The sequence below is a fragment of the Babylonia areolata genome, chromosome 3, assembly GCF_041734735.1.
Source record: "Babylonia areolata isolate BAREFJ2019XMU chromosome 3, ASM4173473v1, whole genome shotgun sequence".
In the NCBI taxonomy this organism is placed as follows: Eukaryota; Metazoa; Mollusca; class Gastropoda; order Neogastropoda; family Buccinidae; genus Babylonia; species Babylonia areolata.
In genome coordinates this window covers 19909435-19929357 of record NC_134878.1, presented here as the reverse complement: position 1 = coordinate 19929357, position 19923 = coordinate 19909435, and the positions used below count along the sequence as shown (strand labels likewise).

Below are 19923 nucleotides of genomic sequence, written 5' to 3'. Positions count from 1 at the left end.
TGGATACGGTGTGTACAAGTTTGTGACAAATGAACGCGTAAGTACACATTTGAACAGTCTTGAGGTACCTTGTTTTAAATCAATGCATGGATGTGATTTGTGCAGGTTTTTATGACATAAAAACGTATATTTTGTGTGTGTGTATATGTGAGTATGTGCAAGCATGCATATGTGCATGTGTGCATGCATTCATATGTGTGTGCTTGTGCGTGTGCATTAGTGTCAATGTAAGTTTGAAATTAAGTGAAACACTTTTCATTGAGACAAAAATATGATTTTTCAATCAACCTTATGAATTTTACTTAAAATATCATTCATCAAAAGAAAGAGAAAGAGTGTAGGGTCAGAGGACAGAGAGAAAGAATTTGAGAAAAGAAAAATTAAATGAATAGTATTGAAACATAAGTTTTGTAATGAGCATAACAAATAGTACTTTAGAGCCAGTTTTTGTATGTCCAGGAATGTGCACAAAACAAAACAGTACTTCAGAGCCAGATTTTGTCTGTCCAGGAATGTGCACAAAACAAAACAATACTTCAGAGCCAGATTTTGTCTGTCCAGGAATGTGTGCATGCAAGTCTCAGCTGCCATCGTTGCATGGGAACGTGGTGGTTCTTGGCGCTGGGGACACCGCCTTTGACTGTGCCACCTCGGCACTGCGCTGTGGTGCCCGCAGAGTCTACGTGGTCTTTCGTAAAGGCTTCACCAACATCCGTGCAGTGCCTGAGGAGGTACAGTTACTGCTGTGTGTGTGATTGTTCATTTGTCTTGCTTGCTTACTGAGCGTATTTGTTGTGACCGATGGTCTTTTATACACTTGATTTTTATTGTTTATGATCTGATTATTTTAGGCAGCCTTACTCTGTCTTCAGAGTAGGTGCATGCTGAGTGTCTTGTTGTTTCTAAGACCCACTCATGTTGACTTTTTTGTGGGATCTGTCCTTGTGTGTTGGTCTTGTGCATGATCAGGGTCACGAAGGGTTTTAAGGGACAGCGGTAGATCAGCACATATGTTTAGTTGGCGGATGGGAAACAACCCACTTGACACTGTCAGGATTTCACCCAAGGATTCTGTCATCCGATATGCCTGGCTGTGGTGCTTGATGAGAACAGTTTTTTTTTAAAGTTTTTTTTGGTTTTTTTTAAATTGTCTTTAGATGATCAATTACAGGGATAGGTTTACAGTTTTTTTTCTCAAGCTTTTTAAACTTTTAACCCGATTGTAGGCCTTAGACCACCATTCTGTGAGTGCGGTGCCACATGCTAAACTTACATCATCCTGCCCTTCACCCCTAATTAGACAGACATGGCAGAGAGCTACAATAAGCAGGATAAGTGTGGTCCTGTTTTTGTTTTGTTTTGTGGATAGCACTTTCTTCATGAGCCACATGTTTCCTGTTCAGAGTAACAAGCTGCATGTGGGTCATTCATGCATTGGATTGCTTGGAAAACGGGAATGGTAAACTTTCTTGCTCTGGCTGCTTAGGACGGTCTTTCTCCCAAGGTGTGCACCCTTCTTCACATCACCTGTAGTAAGGTGCACCTCTCTCCTGTGTGAACATGGCTGGCCATTGCGCAGATTTTGTTCTTCTCCTGTTCTGCAATATTTGCCCTATCCTTCCCATTGGTTTTTTTTTTCTCTCTCTTCCCATGTTCTGCAGCAGTGATCTTGTCATACCTACTCTGTCTTTCTCTCTGTATCTCCATTTCTCTCTCTGTATCTCCATTTCTCTCTATCTCCATTTCTTTCTCTCTCTCTTCCCAGTTTTTGTGATACCTAATATACCTAATGAAAATCTGCTGACATCAGTCAAGAAAATTAAACTACATTGTATGGTCATGTAACAAGATCCTGTGGCTTTGCTAAAACAACCCTCCATGGAACTGTTGAGGGAGAGAGGCATAGACATAGAGAAGACAGATAAAACAACAGGATGGTCTGACAGCATTGCAGAATGAACAGGAAAACCATTTGCACAGACCCAGGCTTTGACACAACTGACAGACCTGGAAGAATCTGCTGAGCAGTTCTTCTGTTAGGTGCCCCAATGACTCCTAAGGGAGAAGAAGAAAAGAATGCCCATGGGTGTTGTCTTTCAGATGGAGCTGGCAAAGGAGGAGAGGTGTGAGTTCCTTCCCTTCATGGCTCCCCACAAGGTGGTGGTGAAGAACGGGCGTGTGGCCGCCATGGAGTTTGTCCGCACCGAGCAGGATGCAGAGGGAAACTGGTTGGAGGACCAGGACCAGGTTCTGAGGCAGAAAGTGGACTTCATCATATCCGCTTTTGGCTCATGTGTGGGAGAGGACTCTGGTAAGCCATTAGTACCAGCACCCTTTTTTTCCTTTTTTTTAAACTTGCAATGGTATTTCATAATACACAAAGAAGAAAAAGAAAGAAGAAACAGCATTATTGTTCTGTTTATGTCAGATAAACTTTTCTTCTTTATTTCATTTAGGTTTTTTTTTTTGCTTGAGGGTTTGTTAAGCTCCATTAGTGTCACAAAATCTGTGATGAATCTGTGGCTTGTATATTAACGTGACAGTTGGGACTTTTCCTAGCAATGTTGAACGATGAAAAAGTCGAAAGCAGAGGTGTGTAGGAAATGTGGTTTCAAAAAGTAACAGAACTACCATTTTTGAAAGTCAAAAGCAGAGGAATGTCAGAAATATGGTTTCAGAAAGTGACAGAATTAGCGTTTTTTTTTGATTAAGCATCAAATTTGTGTGTGATCTGCGTCATTTTCAACTACTGCTGACGTTATGTTGACAGGCATCCCACAACAGTAGTGACGACATGTCAAAAAAAGCTCAAATGACAAATGATTGTCTCTTTTCTTCTTTTGTACTTTGTTATTTACACTGAGGTCCTTGTTCAAATTCCATTAACCCTCTGTTCCCGCCCCCCTCCCCCACCCCCTCTTTTATTGGAACAGTGAGAAAGGCACTGGAGCCAATCAGGTTCAACCGATGGGGGTTGCCTGAGGTGGACATCATGACGCAGCAGACCAGCGAGCCCTGGGTGTTCTGCGGTGGAGATATAGGTGGCATTGCCCAGACCACTGTGGAATCGGTCAACGACGGCAAACTGGCGGCATGGAGCATGCATCGTTACCTTCAGGTTCGTTCTGTATGAATTCTGATGGTGATAGGAAGAGTGTTTGTTGCCGACACACTGTTTCCTATGTGAAATGCCAAAATGTTTTTTTTTCTTTCGATACAAAATTCTGTATGTAATGTTTTCTCATCACCAGTTTTCATTCTTTCTCAAGTGATTCATTCCCTTTTTGACTCACTTGTGTAAACAAAGTGAGTCTATGTTTTAACCCAGTGTTTGGTTGTTTGTGTGTGTCTGTGTCTGTGTGTCCGTGGTAAACTTTAACATTGCCATTTTCTTTGCAAATAGTTTGTCAGTTGACACCAAATTTGGCATAAAAATAGGAAAAATTCAGTTCTTTCCAGTCATCTTGTTTAAAACAATATTGCACCTCTGGGATGGGCACAAAAAAAATTTTTTTAAAGAAGCCAAATTATATGCAAACTGAATTTACTGTTATATATATATATGTTTTTTTGTTTGTTTTTTTTAATTATTTTTTTTATTTATTTTTTTTATTCTCTAAACTTGGCACTTTGATCTGATGTTCTGACACAACAACAAGAGCAGTCATTTTCATCATTTTTTGTTCAAACAAGAAATTCTTTTGCTAAGCATGGAAGTTATATTTATTTTGCATATCTTTGGTGCAGATAGTAAAAAAGGGAAATTAATCTGTAATTAATGCTAGGGGGGTTAATTTGCTTTAAACTGATCTTTCTCATCTTAAACATTACATTTTGAAATTATACTCAATACATAAATAGCTTGCGTGTTTTACTCTCAGTGTACAGGGCTTTCACTATGTTCATTCGCCAAGTGGTCTTTTCCGGAAAATACTAAAATCAGTACTATGAGTGGACTTTATAGATCTGTTGGCTGAGCCCTGAAGGTCATGGGCAAAAATCAATTGCGTACACATATTTATACATATTCAAAGCGCGTGCTCATATTCCTCGCAAACGAAGGACACCATTTTGTTCAAGTTCAAGTTGTGGACCTGCCCGTTCAGTCCTATATTCAATCAACAATGCACGATAACATGTGATGGAAAGTTGGAGAAGGAGACTGTTAAATATTTATTCTGAGAAAGATTTGTGAATGCCTCATCACTTACTGGATTATGTCCCTAACTGCCATAAAAAAAAAAAATCAACAAAATCAGTCGGAATTCACAGTTAAAAATAATAAACCATGAGAGTTAATAACCTTGATGAAACGTAAAAATATCCAGTCTTGACTTTTCTCAAAATGAAGTTCTTTTCACTTCATACGACGTTTAGGAAGTACTTGTACTTGGCTCTACGTGTTATTAGTTTAACAAAATACTCAATTTTCACATCAACTTTAAAACTATAAATTGAATTGACCATGTCGTACTACATTCCCGGTGGGTGTAACTAAACTTGTACTTCTATCTAGATCCAGAGAAAATGGCTAAATGTTGCAGTGTGATTGCGGCGATAGCCACGTCTCCTTTACCGCGGACTTAAAAAGAATTTTTATTGCTCTTAAAGATTTTTTGAATGCCCAAGATACATCAGAATAATATGATTTAAACAGCGTCCTCACTGCGAATACCGCAGTCGATTTATCACCCTTAAGAAAGCATGTTTAAATGCTAAATTTTAGAACGTCAGTTAGGAGCCACGATAGTGTAATGGGTAAGACAGTTTCTTCTCACCTGAAAACGCGGGGTTTGAAGTTGCCATCAGGACTTTTTTTTTCTTCTTTAAAAAAATTTTTTTTTTTTAACCCGAAGCTTTATAATAACAAATACAGAACACATTTTAATGATTTGATATTTTTTTTTTTAAGTGAATTACAAGTGAGGCTTAAAGGCCTTGCCTCTCTTGTTTCAGGATGGAATCATGTTTTCGCCACAAAAAAACTGCTAAAAGTAAATATTTTAACTGGTTTATAATTTGATTGGTAAGTTCTTTGAATTGATTTCTAGCTTCTAGGAACTGGAACAGTTTGTTGATAGTAAATCATGTTTAAAATCTTGACTTGCTTATTGTTGTTCCAGAGCTTGGGAGGCACCACCATCCCAGTTGAGCCCAATCTGCCCAACTTTTTCACACCGGTGGACAGTGTTGACATCAGTGTGGAGATAGGGCCTCTGAAGTTCCCCAACCCCTTTGGTCTGGCCAGTGCACCCCCCACCACCTCCGCTCCCATGATCCGTCGTGCCTTTGAGGCTGGCTGGGGATTTGTTCTCACCAAGACCTTTTCTCTGGATAAGGTGTGTGCGTGTGAGGAAAAAGAAGTTAGATTTCCCTGGATAAGGTGTGTGTGTGTGTGTGTGTGTGTGTGTGTGAGGAAAAAGAAGTTAGATTTCCCTGGATAAGGTGTGTGTGTGTGTGTGTGTGTGTGTGTGAGAGGAAAAAGAAGCTAGATTTCCCTGGATAAGGTGTGTGTGTGTGTGTGTATGTGTGTGTGTGTGTGAGGAAAAAGAAGCTAGATTTCCCTGGATAAGGTGTGTGTGTGTGTGTGTGTGTGTGTGTGAGGAAAAAGAAGCTAGATTTCCCTGGATAAGGAGTGTGTGTGTGTGTGTGTGTGAGCAAAAAGAAGCTAGATTTCCCTGGATAAGGAGTGTGTGTGTGTGTGTGTGTGTGTGTGTGTGTGAGGAAAAAGAAGTTAGATTTCCCTGGATAAGGTGTGTGTGTGTGTGTGTGTGTGAGGAAAAAGAAGCTAGATTTCCCTGGATAAGGAGTGTGTTTGTGTATGTGTGTGTGTGTGTGTGTGTGTGTGTGTGTGTGTGTGTGTGTGAGGAAAAAGAAGCCATATTCTTTTTTCCTGACTTGATAGCTTATGTATTGTGGTGTACAGTGCTGTGCTTCTTTGCGTTGTCCTGCCGTGTACGACACTGTGTTGTGGTGTGCAGTATTGTACTGCTGTAAACTGTTCTGTATTTTATAATGTTATTGTCACAAGAGATTGGGGTTGCTTTTCCCAGAGTGCGTCACAGCAGTTCAGCATCAGCTCTTGTGAATATGTGTATGTGCATTTGATTCCCTAACTCGACGAAATTTTATCGGATACAGCCCACATTTTGCCTTGGGTTCTTTTACATGTAGCAAAGGCATGTTGTAATGAGCTCTGGGGTTTATCGGTTCACCTGAAATGCTGGCATGCAGACCCCCACTCAAGGTCCAGTGAAGGTAGGGGAAGGTGGAGGGTATCCCAGGTTTGTGTTGCTGGAGCTGGAGACCCTTCTTTGTTGGGTGCTCTGTGTGCTTGGTCACCACAGCAGCTATGAGAACAGTATGATGGAGCTGACCACCAAGTATGTGTGTGTGTGTGTGTGTATTCCAGTATCTATGTGTTTGCCTCTGTGCACATGTTCCAGTGCGAGTGTAAAGTTTTCATACTTGCTTTTCTGTTTCCTCTGTATTTGCAGGTTGAAACTGAAACTATGTTCATTCATATCTGTGGGTGTGCTTTTACATGTTTGACAAATTTTACCCTGTCATTTAAGGAACCGTATCCATTTTCACAAACATGCATGCTGCTGGGTGTTTCCATATCTAGTGAGCACTGACAAGGAATACAGAATCTTAAACATTTGTACTTGATCGCCTGTTTGTGTTGTGTACACACACGTAGTCAGTTAAGGTCCTATCATATGTTACCGTGGGTGATTGTAAAAAACAACTGATCTCCACCCTTAACTCACAAAGTGACTGACTGGGAATTGAAACCAGGACCATCAGACTGAAAGTCCAGTGCTCAGAACCACTTGGCTATGAGACCAGTTGTTCTTGCTTCCAAAAGGAAAAAAATGCTTGATTAACATGAATGATAATTTCTTTTTTTTACAGGACTTGGTGACCAAAAAGGAAAAGAATGCATGTTTAATCTCAGTGATAATTTCTTCTTCACAGGACTTTGTGACCAAAAAGGAAAAGAATGCATGCTTTAATCACAGTGATAATTTCTTCTTCACAGGGCTTTGTGTCCTAAAAGGAAAAGAATGCATGCTTAAGGTAGCGCTAGGCGTAGATTTGGGGGTATTTTTGTTTCTCAACTTCTAAGTAATGTATCACACTGAAATTTGGCACAAAGAGAGAAGACATCAAAGGTATGCCACACACCAATTTTTAAGTAAACAGCTTGACTAGAATTAAAATTATGAATATTTTTAATGTTCTGAAGGGTAGCTCCATTTCGCAGACTAGATCTCATAGAAGCTGCCTCTCTGAGAAGTGTCTGATATAACAGAGTTTCACTTCAGTGACCAGAGAGTGCAATTAACACATGAAAGCTTTGGTAAAAAATTTATAATGTTCACTCACCACTCAATCAAAAAGGGTGTTTTTTCAGTCGCAATGACAGTTCACATCTCACACATGTAGCAAGTAAAGTAATTGAGATAGAATGTCCCTGATAGTCTTATTGCACTCAGCAGCCATTTTTACATTAGTACACAAAATTTGGTGTCATTATGCTGATGGGAAGTGTGTGTGTTTCGTTGCACAAATATGCAAGTCCACGAAAAATGAACGTTTTGAGAAAATTGCATTTAAAGTTTGGTCTTGTCTCTCCTAGTAGACCAAGGCACAAAACAGGTAAATTTATACACAAATATTTTTTTTTCAGGTGTCTGTTCATAACATAAAAAGAAAACAAAAACAAAAAACAAAAAAGAAAGCTGTTTTGGTGTTCAGAACAGTCCTGCCCCATACAACTCTCCTCCTCGTTCACACCGCTCTTGACGTTCTCGATGCCGGATTGTCTCAATTTTTTGCCTCCTTCCTTTCTCTTTTCCTGATGTTTTTCTTGCTGCTGACTGCACTCTGGAAAAAAAAAAATTGGTATGTGTTTGTGTATACATGTATGGGAGAAGAGAAAGGTGAGAGAGAGTGAGAGAGAGAGAGAGTGTGTGTGTGAGAGTGACTTTTTTTTGGGGGGGGGGGGGCGGGGCATGTACACACACACACACACACACACTATAAACATCCACACACTCCATCACACATGTAAATCACAGGAGAGTGAGAGAGAGAGAGAATGAATGTGCATGTGTGAGAAACTGACTTCACACACACACACACAACTTCAACATCCAAACACTCCATCACACATGTAAACCACGAGAGGGAAGGTGAGAGAGAGAGAGGCAGAGAAAGAGACAGAGGGTGGGGCAGGATGTCAGATAAACAAACTTACCGATTCAATGCATGACGGGCAGTGGAGTTTAGATGTCTTGTTTCGGTTTCCAAGGGGGGTGGGGGGTGTTAGTGCTTGCCTTTGTCTGCAAAGTGCTGACTTGCTGAGCACTTTTCCCACCTCTCCGCCGCTTCCTAAACTTGTGGAGGGCCCTAACTTTAACTTTTCTTTCCTTTGTCATTCTTATCTTTTCAAAGATTGCTAAAATAATCCAAAATTTATAGTTGTTGATCGATCTGAATAGACACAGATAGCAGACGCTTTGCAAACAGGAAGTCGTTTGAGAGCCAATGATAAAGCTCAGATCGGCCACGTGACCGAACCGGCCAATCACTTCACCAACAACAAGCAAGCCAGTGACCCACTTTTAGGCCCTGGCAGGCTGGCTGTGTAGGAATTTTCCTATGCTAATAAGGCTCATGGTGAAGGCCGTTTCTTCCTCTCTAGTTCAGTAGGTCACAAGCCTTGCTTCATGGCGTCGTAGCAACGGTAGGCGCGATTGAAAATGGGCAATTTTTGGATGCATTCGATCTTTTTTTCACAACTTTCTCTCACACCCACTCCCAAAAACAGCTAAAAACACACACTTTGAGTAATAATTCAAACAAAACACACACATGTAAGGCTTTATGAAACATTATTCTTGCAAAATTCACAACAAACACAAAACACATTTTTTAATGATTTTTGGTCAAAATTCTACCCCTAGTGCTACCTTAATCTCAGTGATAATTTCTTCTTCACAGGACTTTGTGACCAAAAAGGAAAAGAATGCATGCTTTAATCACAGTGATAATTTCTTCTTCACAGGGCTTTGTGTCCTAAAAGGAAAAGAATGCATGCTTAATCTTAGTGATGATTTCTTCTTCACAGGACTTGGCGACCAAAAAGGAAAAGAATGCATGTTTAACGTGAATGATAATTTCTTTTTTTTACAGGACTTGGCGACCAAAAAGGAAAAGAATGCATGTTTAACCTGAATGATAATTTCTTTTGAACAGGACTTGGTGACCAATGTCTCACCTCGCATTGTGCGGGGCACTACCAGTGGACACATGTACGGCCCAGGACAGGGCTCTTTCCTCAACATTGAACTGATCAGTGAGAAGACAGCTGCCTACTGGTGCCAGTCCATCACTGAGCTGACTCAGGATTTCCCTGACAAGGTGCACTGGTTTGGGTTTAGGTCATGACACAATGTGTGTCTGGGTTGTTTATTGTCATTTTACGTGGTGCACTGTTTTAGGTCATGACACATTGTGTGTCTGGGTTGTTTATTGTCATTTTACGTGGTGCACTGTTTTAGGTCATGACACAATGTGTGTCTGGGTTGTTTGTCATTTTACATGGTGCACTGTTTTAGGTCATGACACAATGTGTGTCTGGGTTGTTTATTGTCATTTTACATGGTGCACTGTTTTAGGTCATGACATATTGTGTGTCTGGGTTGTTTATTGTCATTTTACATGGTGCACTGTTTTAGGTCATGACACAATGTGTGTCTGGGTTGTTTATTGTCATTTTACATGGTGCACTGTTTTAGGTCATGACACAATGTGTGTCTGGGTTGTTTATTGTCATTTTATGTGGTGCACTGTTTTAGGTCATGACACAATGTGTGTCTGGGTTGTTTGTCATTTTACGTGCTGCACTGTTTTAGGTCATGACACAATGTGTGTCTGGGTTGTTTATTGTCATTTTACTTGGTGCACTGTTTTAGGTCATGACACATTCTGCGTCTGGGTTGTTTATTGTCATTTTACGTGGTGCACTGTTTTAGGTCATGACACATTCTGTGTCTGGGTTGTTTATTGTCATTTTATGTGGTGCACTGTTTTAGGTCATGACACAATGTGTGTCTGGGTTGTTTATTGTCATTTTACGTGGTGCACTGTTTTAGGTCATGACACAATGTGTGTCTGGGTTGTTTATTGTCATTTTACATGGTGCACTGTTTTAGGTCATGACACAAAGTGTGTCTGGGTTGTTTATTGTCATTTTACATGGTGCACTGTTTTAGGTCATGACATATTGTGTGTCTGGGTTGTTTATTGTCATTTTACGTGGTGCACTGTTTTAGGTCATGACATATTGTGTGTCTGGGTAGTTTATTGTCATTTTACTGTGTGACAATTGTGTATCATGTGTATTGTGTGTCATGGCATTCACCTCATTTATTGTGATGTCTTGTCATGTTATATTGGTGGGATTTGTTTTTTTATGGTATGAGGGTGTTACAATGTGTCCTTTTCTTTTGTCTCTTTATATATGTCTGTCATTTCTTTAAAAAAATTTTTATCTCTATTATATGTTTTAGGAAAATCTACAACAACAGAACAGTTCTGACTGACTGGACAAATCTAGGCAGACTTGGTCTTTTTGTTAAAACAAAAAAATACTGCAAAATGTTCAGAAAATCTCACCAGTTGTGATAGAGACTTGATAAAGAATGGTTTGTTCTTATATCATCATTCTAGTTTAATTTATGCTGTTGGTATCTTTTTGATTTTCAAGAGAAATAATTCTTTTAAATGTTACAGCTTTTATATTATCTGTTTTAACTCACTCCATGCCAAGAGTTTTTGCCCTTGCCAATCCCTGAAAACCCAGGGTTTGTATAGGATGGGGAAAAAATTGTAAAAAAAACAAATAAACACCCAGACAATTGATATTTAGTATATGTATGCAAGGAATGTTGTTCCATATGTGTGCAAAAAATCAAAGTATTTACTCACCGTCTTGATGTTGATCGCGGTATCCATATTTAGTGTATTTTTTAGCATTTTTGCACCCATCAGAAAGGTACACCAACATGTTCCACATCACATTCTAACACTATTTGAGGAACGGAAGACCTAGTGCATGCAATGAAGTATGAACAGGTGGTGAAGAAAGTTGAAATTCACTCATACAAGAAAAAATATTGTCTCTACATAATGAAAATCAAAGAACAAAGAAAAAAACTCAACCGGCTGGGTGTTGACTGGCCAGTCAGCTGACAAATCTGGTATGCCAGTGAAGGGATGTGCAAGAGGGAAAAAGGAAAAATTGTCAGTCCAATCACTGGTGAAAACACTTGCAAAATCGTCCATTTCCTCAGTGGTTTCGTCGTCTGTGTCTGTCTCATCTGCTGGCACATGTTCCTCACTTTCCTCTCCATTGTAAACACTCTCTTCAGTGGCCGAATCTTTTTCTAGTTCATCGGGATCTGGTTCAAATTAACTGTCCGAAGAATCAACATTATCTCCTTCGACATCAGAGCCTTCAGTTTGGATCATTTCCAAAGCATCTTCGACGCTGAGTAACATTTCACCTCTCCGACCGTGTCGAACACTTCGCCGTGACGCCATCTTGTCAAACAACTTACAAAGCTGACAGGGGGCACGCTTTGTTATCAAGTGCGGTTGAGCTTATCGCGACACACACGCAGCGTGTGTGAATGAAAAGCTGACCAGAGGTGACGTAAGATATCACATCTGCTTTTGATTTTCGCATCCAACGCGTCACTCCGACAGCACGACTTTTTAACTCTCTCCATACGAACGGCGAAAGAGTACGACGTTAACAGCGTTTCACCCCAATTACCATCATCAAAATATTGCAAGAGGAAGGCTCTTATACTGAAGAGGTGAATGTTGACAAAGAATACCACAATTCTGACGACGGAAGCTATAAAGGTTGGGTCATTCAGACACCCACTGGACGTCCCAGGGGTCTGTGTAGCGGAGAAGAGAGGACTGGCCGTACTGAGTGAGTTAAAATCCAAGTCCGCATATGCGGACATTGGCATCCAACGCTTTCTCCGACGATGTCCGCATATGCGGACAATGGCAGCGAGTGAGTTAAACAAATTTTCATTGGATATTTTAGAACATCAAGTAAAAAAACAAAAAAGACAGCAAAAACAGCTGCTCAAAGATTTTCTTTTCTCATTAAAAACAAAGAGGTATATAGTAGTAGTTACTATATCTCTCATGTGGTTTGTGGGTTGCAGGTGCTGATTGCCAGTATCATGTGTGCCTACAGCAAAGACGACTGGACCGAGCTGGCACAGATGTCTGAAGTGAGATGGTTTTCTCAATCTTAACATTGGAGTTCTTTCCTCACTCACCAATTTCAAATAAAAGCAAAGAATATAAGTTGGGTTTTTTTGACTGATCTTTGTCTGGGTAAACAAACCCAGAGATGACACCGGAGGAGGTGTAGGAGGTGGTAGCGGTCTGGGGTTGACCGGAGGGAGTGGAGGAGGCATGGAAAGTCCGCAAGGCTTAATTTCTGCCCCAAATACTTTACTTGCACCTGTTGTTGAAAGAACCCAAGGTAGAGGGCCCTCACGATTGCGCCATGATTTTAGCTCAGTTGCCCAAATGAGCTAAGTAAGTTTGTGACCTGATACAAGTCTTCGTCGGAAACAAAACATGAGTGTCAAAGAATCGATAGACAGACAAAAATACGAAAAAAACTTGGCCGTATGAAGAGCAGAGGATCAGGAGTCAAGATGGCTGCTGGAAAAAGAGGAAGTTAGTCAGGGATACAGAGGGGAGGTAACCTACTTCAGGGAGGTTATCGGCTGTAGCTTCTTTTGTTTTCTCCGCATAGGCGGATAGTAGTTTGCACAGGACAGGAATTGGACTCCCTGCCGGAGCCTGCACTAGTGGGTCATGGTAAGTATGTTAGATAAACGTAATTTAGGGAAAAAAATTTTCTTTTTTTGGAAAAGGTTGTATAAAAATGAGAACAAAGACAAAACCACCAGCAGTTTTTTGTAGATTGAAAATTTCTGAAACACTGCTGCTACAATATTTGATTGTTACAATAGATTATACAGTCTATATCCATTATTCTAAACCTCACCAAAACGGGTCAGACATGACTCTTCACAGAGTTAAGGGAGAAGAAGAAGAGAATTTCCTGATATAACAGTTGCAGAAAGTTGATGTTGCACAGGCATAATGCTTAAAGCTGAGTATAATTCCTGATGTAACAGTTGCATGAAGTTGATGTTATATAGGCATGATGTTTAAAGCTGAATATGATCCCTGATGTAACAGTTGCAGAAAGTTGATGTTGCATAGGTATGAAGTCTGAAGCTTGGTATAATTCCTGGTGTAACAGTTGCAGAAAGTTGATGTTTTATAGGCATGATGTTTAAAGCTGAGTATAATTCCTGATGTGACAGTTGCATGAAGTCGATGATGTGTAGGCTTGATGTTTGAAGCTGAGCATTGATCGTTATGTAACTGCTGCAGAAAGTTGATGATGTATAGGCATGGTCGTTATAAATGGTCAAACAGTGGAGAGGGTCAATGAATATAGATATTTAGGGACCATCTTAGACAATAAGCTGACTTTTGACAGAAATGTTGATTCCATTCATAAGAAATGTCAATCTAGAATTTTTTGTTTACAGAAGCTTAGAAATGTTGGTATAAATTCAAATATTCTTCAAAGTTATTATCGATGTTGTATCGAGTCTGTGCTTACAGTTTCATTTATGTGCTGGTATGGAAGTTTGGGAGTGAGGAGTAAGCGTGTTTTGAACGATGTCATGAGTGTATGCAGTAAAATTGTGGGAGTGAAACAAGCTAGTATGCAAGAGCTGTATGAAAGTCGAGTGGTTAAAAAAAGCAGGCAGATAGCAACTGACGACACCCATATTTTAGCAAAGTATTATGAGCTATTGCCATCAGGACGACGCTACAGAACTTTTAAGTTGAAATCCAGAGCTCTGAAGACTTTTATTCCACGTTCAATCCACCTTTTAAATTCTTGAGAACTGTGTGTGCGCGCGCGCACTCTCATGTGAGACGTGTGAAAGTCCGTGCATGATAGGCTGTATCTTGTTCTAGTTGTGGTGTGTGTGTGTGTGTGTGTGTGTGTGTGTGTTTACTGAGCTTAAAACGTGACAATTGGTTATAATGAATGTGCAATATGTAGGAAGAATAATGTGCAATATGCAGGATGAATGTACAATGAATATGTCTAATGCTAACGTCCATATTCTAAATATATTTCTGTTTAATAATTACGATGTAATAATTAATTGCAATGTTTTTAAAAGCGAATATGTGAAATGCTTTTATTTGAGAACATATGTTTATTACTCTTGTTTAATCAAGTTATCCGCGTGTGTGGGGTGGGGGTGGGGGGGTGCGGTGCCGGTGTGTGCTGATTATCTGGTTGTGGTTTTCCGCAATTCATCTTTATTCTTATCTTATCTGTCTATTATAATCAATGTGCAGTATAGTAGGCTATGTTTATAATTATATTCAAATAATGTTTCTTAATTCTTTCTGTTTTTACATTAAGAATACTAGTTATTACCTGCAGTGTGTGGATGTATGTATGAAACGATGTATGTGATATTTTTTACATTTGTATCTTCGTAATATTTGTTGGGGCTGTTGTTGGCTTTTACAGTTATGGTCCCCATGTTGTTTACTTGTCTATGTTGTGATAATGCACCTGACCAAATTTCTCCAGTTGGAGATAATAAAGTTATTCTTATCTTATCTTATCTTATCTTATGTATTGATCCTGTTGTACCAGTTGCATAAACGATGTTTTACCGGCATGATGTTTGAAGCTGAGTGTAGATGGTGATGTAACTGTTGCAGAAAGCTGGAGCCCACGCTCTGGAGCTGAATCTGTCCTGTCCTCACGGCATGGGGGAGCGGGGCATGGGATTGGCCTGTGGACAGGTGACTATTCTTCTGTTTTGTCATTCATGGGCTGCAAACTCCCAAATTACTTGTTTCTGCAAGTGGGATTTTAGGGCTGTTTTTACTCCCACCATTTTGACAGGCATGCTCCAGTTTGGGGTGATGTACATGATGAGTGTGTTTGTGTTTCCTTAACCCATGGATTATGGTATCTTAAACAAGTGTATTTGATGTTCGGCATGCATATACACATGCATGGAGTTCAGGCACTGACAGTTCTGCACATATATTGACCTTGGAGATCAGAAATATCTCCACACAGCATATCAGACAGCCAAGATTCGAACCCAGGACTCTATGATTAGAAGTCCAGTGCTCTGACCACCTGGCTGTCGCACCTGTCACGAACTAGTTATGTATCTCATTGCTCGCCTGTCTGAAGTTGCCGTTGACATTTGAGACAATTATTGAATGAATGGTTACATTTATTAGGAAAAGTGAAATTTGTAGATGAATTTTGATGTCAAGTAGGTTCAAAGCTTGTCAGTTCCATAGTGTGATTTGTGCTTAACTAGTGTCCAATGTCTTCTCCCATTGTTTCTTGACACTTTCAACATGCAGATTCATATAATATTTGTTTTAAGGCAAATGACAAATGGCATGCATTGTTCAACGAAAAGCATTCCCGCTGCATATCACAAATGAGGATTCAGATAACAGGACACAGGGTCCTGCCTGGTTGTTTTGGGTCATTTTCTTGATGTGCTAACAAGACTTTTCAACAGCTTCATAATTAACCGCTCAGTTATGAAGAGCAGCAAAGTATAAACCACCTGTCATAAATTGCAAACAAAAGCATGTGTAATGACGTGAGCAGCTGTTTTGGTATTAAATCCATCATATAATGTTCTTTTTAGGATCCTGAACTTGTACGCAACATCTGCCGGTGGGTAAGGCAGGCGGTGAAGATCCCCTTCTTTGCCAAGCTGACGCCCAACGTCACCAACATTGTGGACATTGCAAGGGCAGCGAAAGAAGGTGAGGTTGTTGGACAGTGTGAGCTCTTTTGCTGGTTAGGTTGAACATTGTAAATGTTAGACTGAGCTCTTTTCCTGGTTAGGTTGAACATTGTAAATGGCAGTGTGAGCTCTTTTCCTGGTTAGGTTGAACATTGTAAATGGCAGTGTGAGCTCTTTTGCTGGTTAGGTTGAACATTGTAAATGGCAGTGTGAGCTCTTTTCCTGGTTAGGTTGAACATTGTAAATGGCAGTGTGAGCTCTTTTCCTGGTAAGGTTGAACATTGTAAATGGCAGTGTGAGCTCTTTTGCTGGTTAGGTTGAACATTGTAAATGGCAGTGTGAGCTCTTTTCCTGGTTAGGTTGAACATTGTAAATGGCAGTGTGAACTCTTTTGCTGGTTAGGTTGAACATTGTAAATGGCAGTGTGAGCTCTTTTGCTGGTTAGGTTGAACATTGTAAATGGCAGTGTGAGCTCTTTTCCTGGTTAGGTTGAACATTGTAAATGTTCTGTTTGAAATGGAAGGAGAAATAACACCAATGACAACAATATGCAGGCGTTATTTTCATGTTATTGCTTTATGTACAGCTTTTTTTTTCTTTGTTTGTGGGCTGCAACTCCCCTTTCATGATTGTGATTGCTCTGTGTACAGCATACCTTCTCTTTTTTCTTTTTTTTTTTTTGGTTGTTGTCTTTTTCTGTTTGTGGGCCACAGCTCCCATGTTCACAGTTATCCACATGTAGGCATAGTGTGTGTTTTTATTCTACAGTTTTGCTCATCTGATTTCCTTTGGCCATTCATCTGGTCTTGTGCTGTTTGAAGTGGCTGGGAGTGTTCCTCATAGACATATTTTAGACTGGACATGTTTGTGTGTTGGCTGGGTTTTTTTGTGTGTTTTTTTAATGAAGTGGGCTGTTAGAGGTAACAGCCAACAAAATTATGTTCAAAATAAGTTTCAGAAACACTGAGCCATGCATTAAAGCAAAACACGGATGTGTGATACCACTTTTGGACAGCACAGAAAGCACCATGTTGTAATGCCTTTTGTGTCCCAAAACATTGCTTTGAAACTCAGTATGTGGCACAGGCTTTAACTGATGATGACCCTCAACATTCTTCGTTGGTGACAAATAGAAGTGATAGAGTGATAACATGCAGCAAGGGTTTCAACACACACTGCAATGTTCTCTTCCAAGGAAATGCTGATGGTGTCACTGCCACCAACACTGTGTCTGGCCTCATGGGACTGAGGAACGATGCGTCAGCCTGGCCGAGCGTGGGGCGAGAACAGCGCACCACGTATGGAGGGGTGTCAGGAAACGCCATCCGGCCCATCGCTCTGCGGGCCGTTTCAGCCATCGGTAACGCCCTTCCAGGCTTCCCCATCCTGGCCACAGGGGGTATCGACTCCGCTGAGGCCGGACTGCAGTATCTGCATGCTGGGGCCTCCGTGCTGCAGGTCTGTACATGGCGCTCTTCCTTCAACTGAACAGAAATACTCTATCACTGCGTGTCCCCAAATGATTGACAAATAGTAAAAAGTGGTTATGTAAGCCCACGATTTCTTGCAATCCCATGATTTCTCTCACTATCTGTCGATCATTATCGTGATTGTCATCGCCCCGATCTTTCTTTTTCTTTTCCTCTCTCTCATTTTTCTCCTAGATTTACATTGGGAACAGACAAGAACCCTACTCCGATGACAAAGGAAATATTTTTGATTAAAGTAATTGAGAGAATAATGCAGGTGTGGCATATATCATACCTGGCCTAAACGCAGAAAAGTTATATAATGTGGGGAAAAAATAGTCAGTCTTTACCGCAGAACTAGTTGCAGTACTTATGGCATTGAATTTTTTACTTGATTTTCCAAAAGATAAATTCCAGATTGCTTTTTGTGTTGACTCCAAGTCAGTTATTAATGCTATCAAATCTATACACTCGAAAGTTAGATTTGAAATTACTATTGAAATTAGACATCTATTTCATTTACTGTCAGTGAAGGGCACTAGCATAACTTTTATCTGGATTCCTTTCCATTGTGGCATTTTTTATAATGAGAAGGTTTATTTATTTGCAAAAAAAAGGAGCAAAGGGATCAGCTGAGCCAACATGTTTATCTCTTCCATTTTCATTGCAAGAATGTTATAGTATAGTGGAACAGATCCAGCGATCAGACTTTCAGATAAAAGAAAGGAATATAGGCTGTTCCAATTTACATGAAGAAATAAGTAGAATTTATGGAATTGTAGGCAGCCGTGAACAACACAATAAAAGGCAGATTGTGTCATTGATCTGTAAATGGAAACTGAACTGTTTCAAGACAAAATATATAAAAAGTGTTTCCTGTATATTTGGTAATTCTGTGACAAGTCATCATATATTTACATGTGCTAAAATGTCATATACATGTACTAGCATCTTTCCCAATGAAAGAAATCTTGGACTTTTCACTTTTATTGTTCGATTTTTTCAAATCACTGTCAAATACTCCAGTTGGATTGTTGACCACCACAGACCACAAGTGACGACAATAAAAAAAAAAAGAAAAAAAAAGAAGAAAAATTAGAATGCAGGTTTTAGTTATGTTTTGCATTGTGAAGACTTTTCTAGCTGGTATGACAAGGTATTGACTAGTACTGATCACAAGAGAGAGAGAGAGAGAGTTCTCTATTTTAGTAGTTTTGTGGGGAACGCTTTGGGACAGATTTTTGAATGATGTCGGTGGGGGACCACACAGCATGGGGGCTGGGGGGGGGCGGGGGGGGGGGACATTCTAGGACAGCTTAGGACACTGACTAGTTCCTTGGGGATGATTGAAGACCTTTGGAAAAGGGGACAGGGGGGATTGAATGTGACATGAATGTTGACTTATCAGGGTCGAAGCTTTACTGGGACACAAAAATTTGGTTGCTGTATGCGAGGAATCCACTTACATGAGGCTGATTTAAGCTGGGAAATGTTATAGAGATAAAGAATGTGGCTGGCCGGGGCCAAAAACTTGTGTCAACTTATCCGATTGGTTGATTTAAGCGAGGTCGACTTGAGCGGGGACAACTGTATGTTCAAATATTGTAAAAAGTAAAGTGAAATCGCCAGTTACGTCATCAGTGTTAGATGCAGAAAATACTCCATTCTAAGCCAGATGTTGAAACCATTCATGGGTAAAAAAATCATCATCCCCACTTTGGATATGAAACGTGGCAGGAAGTTCTGATATTCTTCTGGTCAGCTTGTGAATGCTTTGTGTGTGTGTGTGTGTGTGTGTGTTTGTGTTTGTGTGTGAATGTGTGTATGTGTGTGTGTGTGTGTGTGCATGCTTGCGTTCATGTATGCATGCGTATGTGTGTGTAATGTGTGTTGTGTGAGTGTTGTGTGTTATGTGTGTGTGTGTGTGTGTGTGTGTTATATGTGTGTGTGTGTGTGTGTGTGTGCATGCTTGCGTTCGTGTATGCATGCGTATGTGTGTGTAATGTGTGGTGTGTGAGTGTTTTGTGTTGTGTGTGTGTAATGTGTTGTGTGTGAGTGTTGTGTGTTATGTGTGTGTGTGTGTGTGTGTGCGTGTGCATACATGCTTGAGTTCATGTATGCATGCATGTGTGAGTGCGTGTGTAATGTGTGCTATGTGTGTGTTATGTGTGTCATGTGTGTTGGTACAGGTGTGCAGCGCGGTGCAGAACCAGGACTTCACGGTGGTGCAGGACTACATCAGCGGGCTGAAGACTCTGCTCTACCTGGATAGCCTGGAGGGCCTTCAGGACTGGCAGGGACAGAGCCCCCCCACCCCCGTCCACCAGTGTGGAAAACCTGTGCCCCGCGTGGCTGACGTCATCGGCAAGGTCTCTGATTGTGCCGCTTGTTTGCTTGCATAGGGGGATATGCTGATTTCAGTTTTTGTTTGTGTGGTGTGTTTGTGTGTGTGTGTGTGTGTGTGAGTGTGTGTTCGTTCTTAAGTTTAACATCTTTTAGTGTGTGTG

The 19923-nt window shown here is 40.4% G+C and overlaps 1 protein-coding gene across 3 annotated transcripts in view; it reads left to right on the top strand.

The window, feature by feature from the left end:
• Positions 1 to 19923, top strand: part of LOC143279835 (dihydropyrimidine dehydrogenase [NADP(+)]-like) — a 47029-nt gene that overhangs the window by 19570 nt on the left and 7536 nt on the right. For all 3 annotated transcript variants that reach the window (XR_013054957.1, XM_076584067.1, XM_076584068.1), the window contains exons 8-17: positions 562 to 731; positions 2101 to 2311; positions 2934 to 3118; positions 5124 to 5339; positions 9268 to 9432; positions 12261 to 12329; positions 14884 to 14967; positions 15846 to 15966; positions 17143 to 17405; positions 19606 to 19785. Coding sequence is in view for 2 of the 3 variants with exons in the window: in XM_076584067.1 (XP_076440182.1) it covers positions 562 to 731; positions 2101 to 2311; positions 2934 to 3118; positions 5124 to 5339; positions 9268 to 9432; positions 12261 to 12329; positions 14884 to 14967; positions 15846 to 15966; positions 17143 to 17405; positions 19606 to 19785 (1664 nt within the window). In the remaining variant the exon portion in view is untranslated. The remainder of the gene's footprint in view (positions 1 to 561; positions 732 to 2100; positions 2312 to 2933; positions 3119 to 5123; positions 5340 to 9267; positions 9433 to 12260; positions 12330 to 14883; positions 14968 to 15845; positions 15967 to 17142; positions 17406 to 19605; positions 19786 to 19923) is intronic.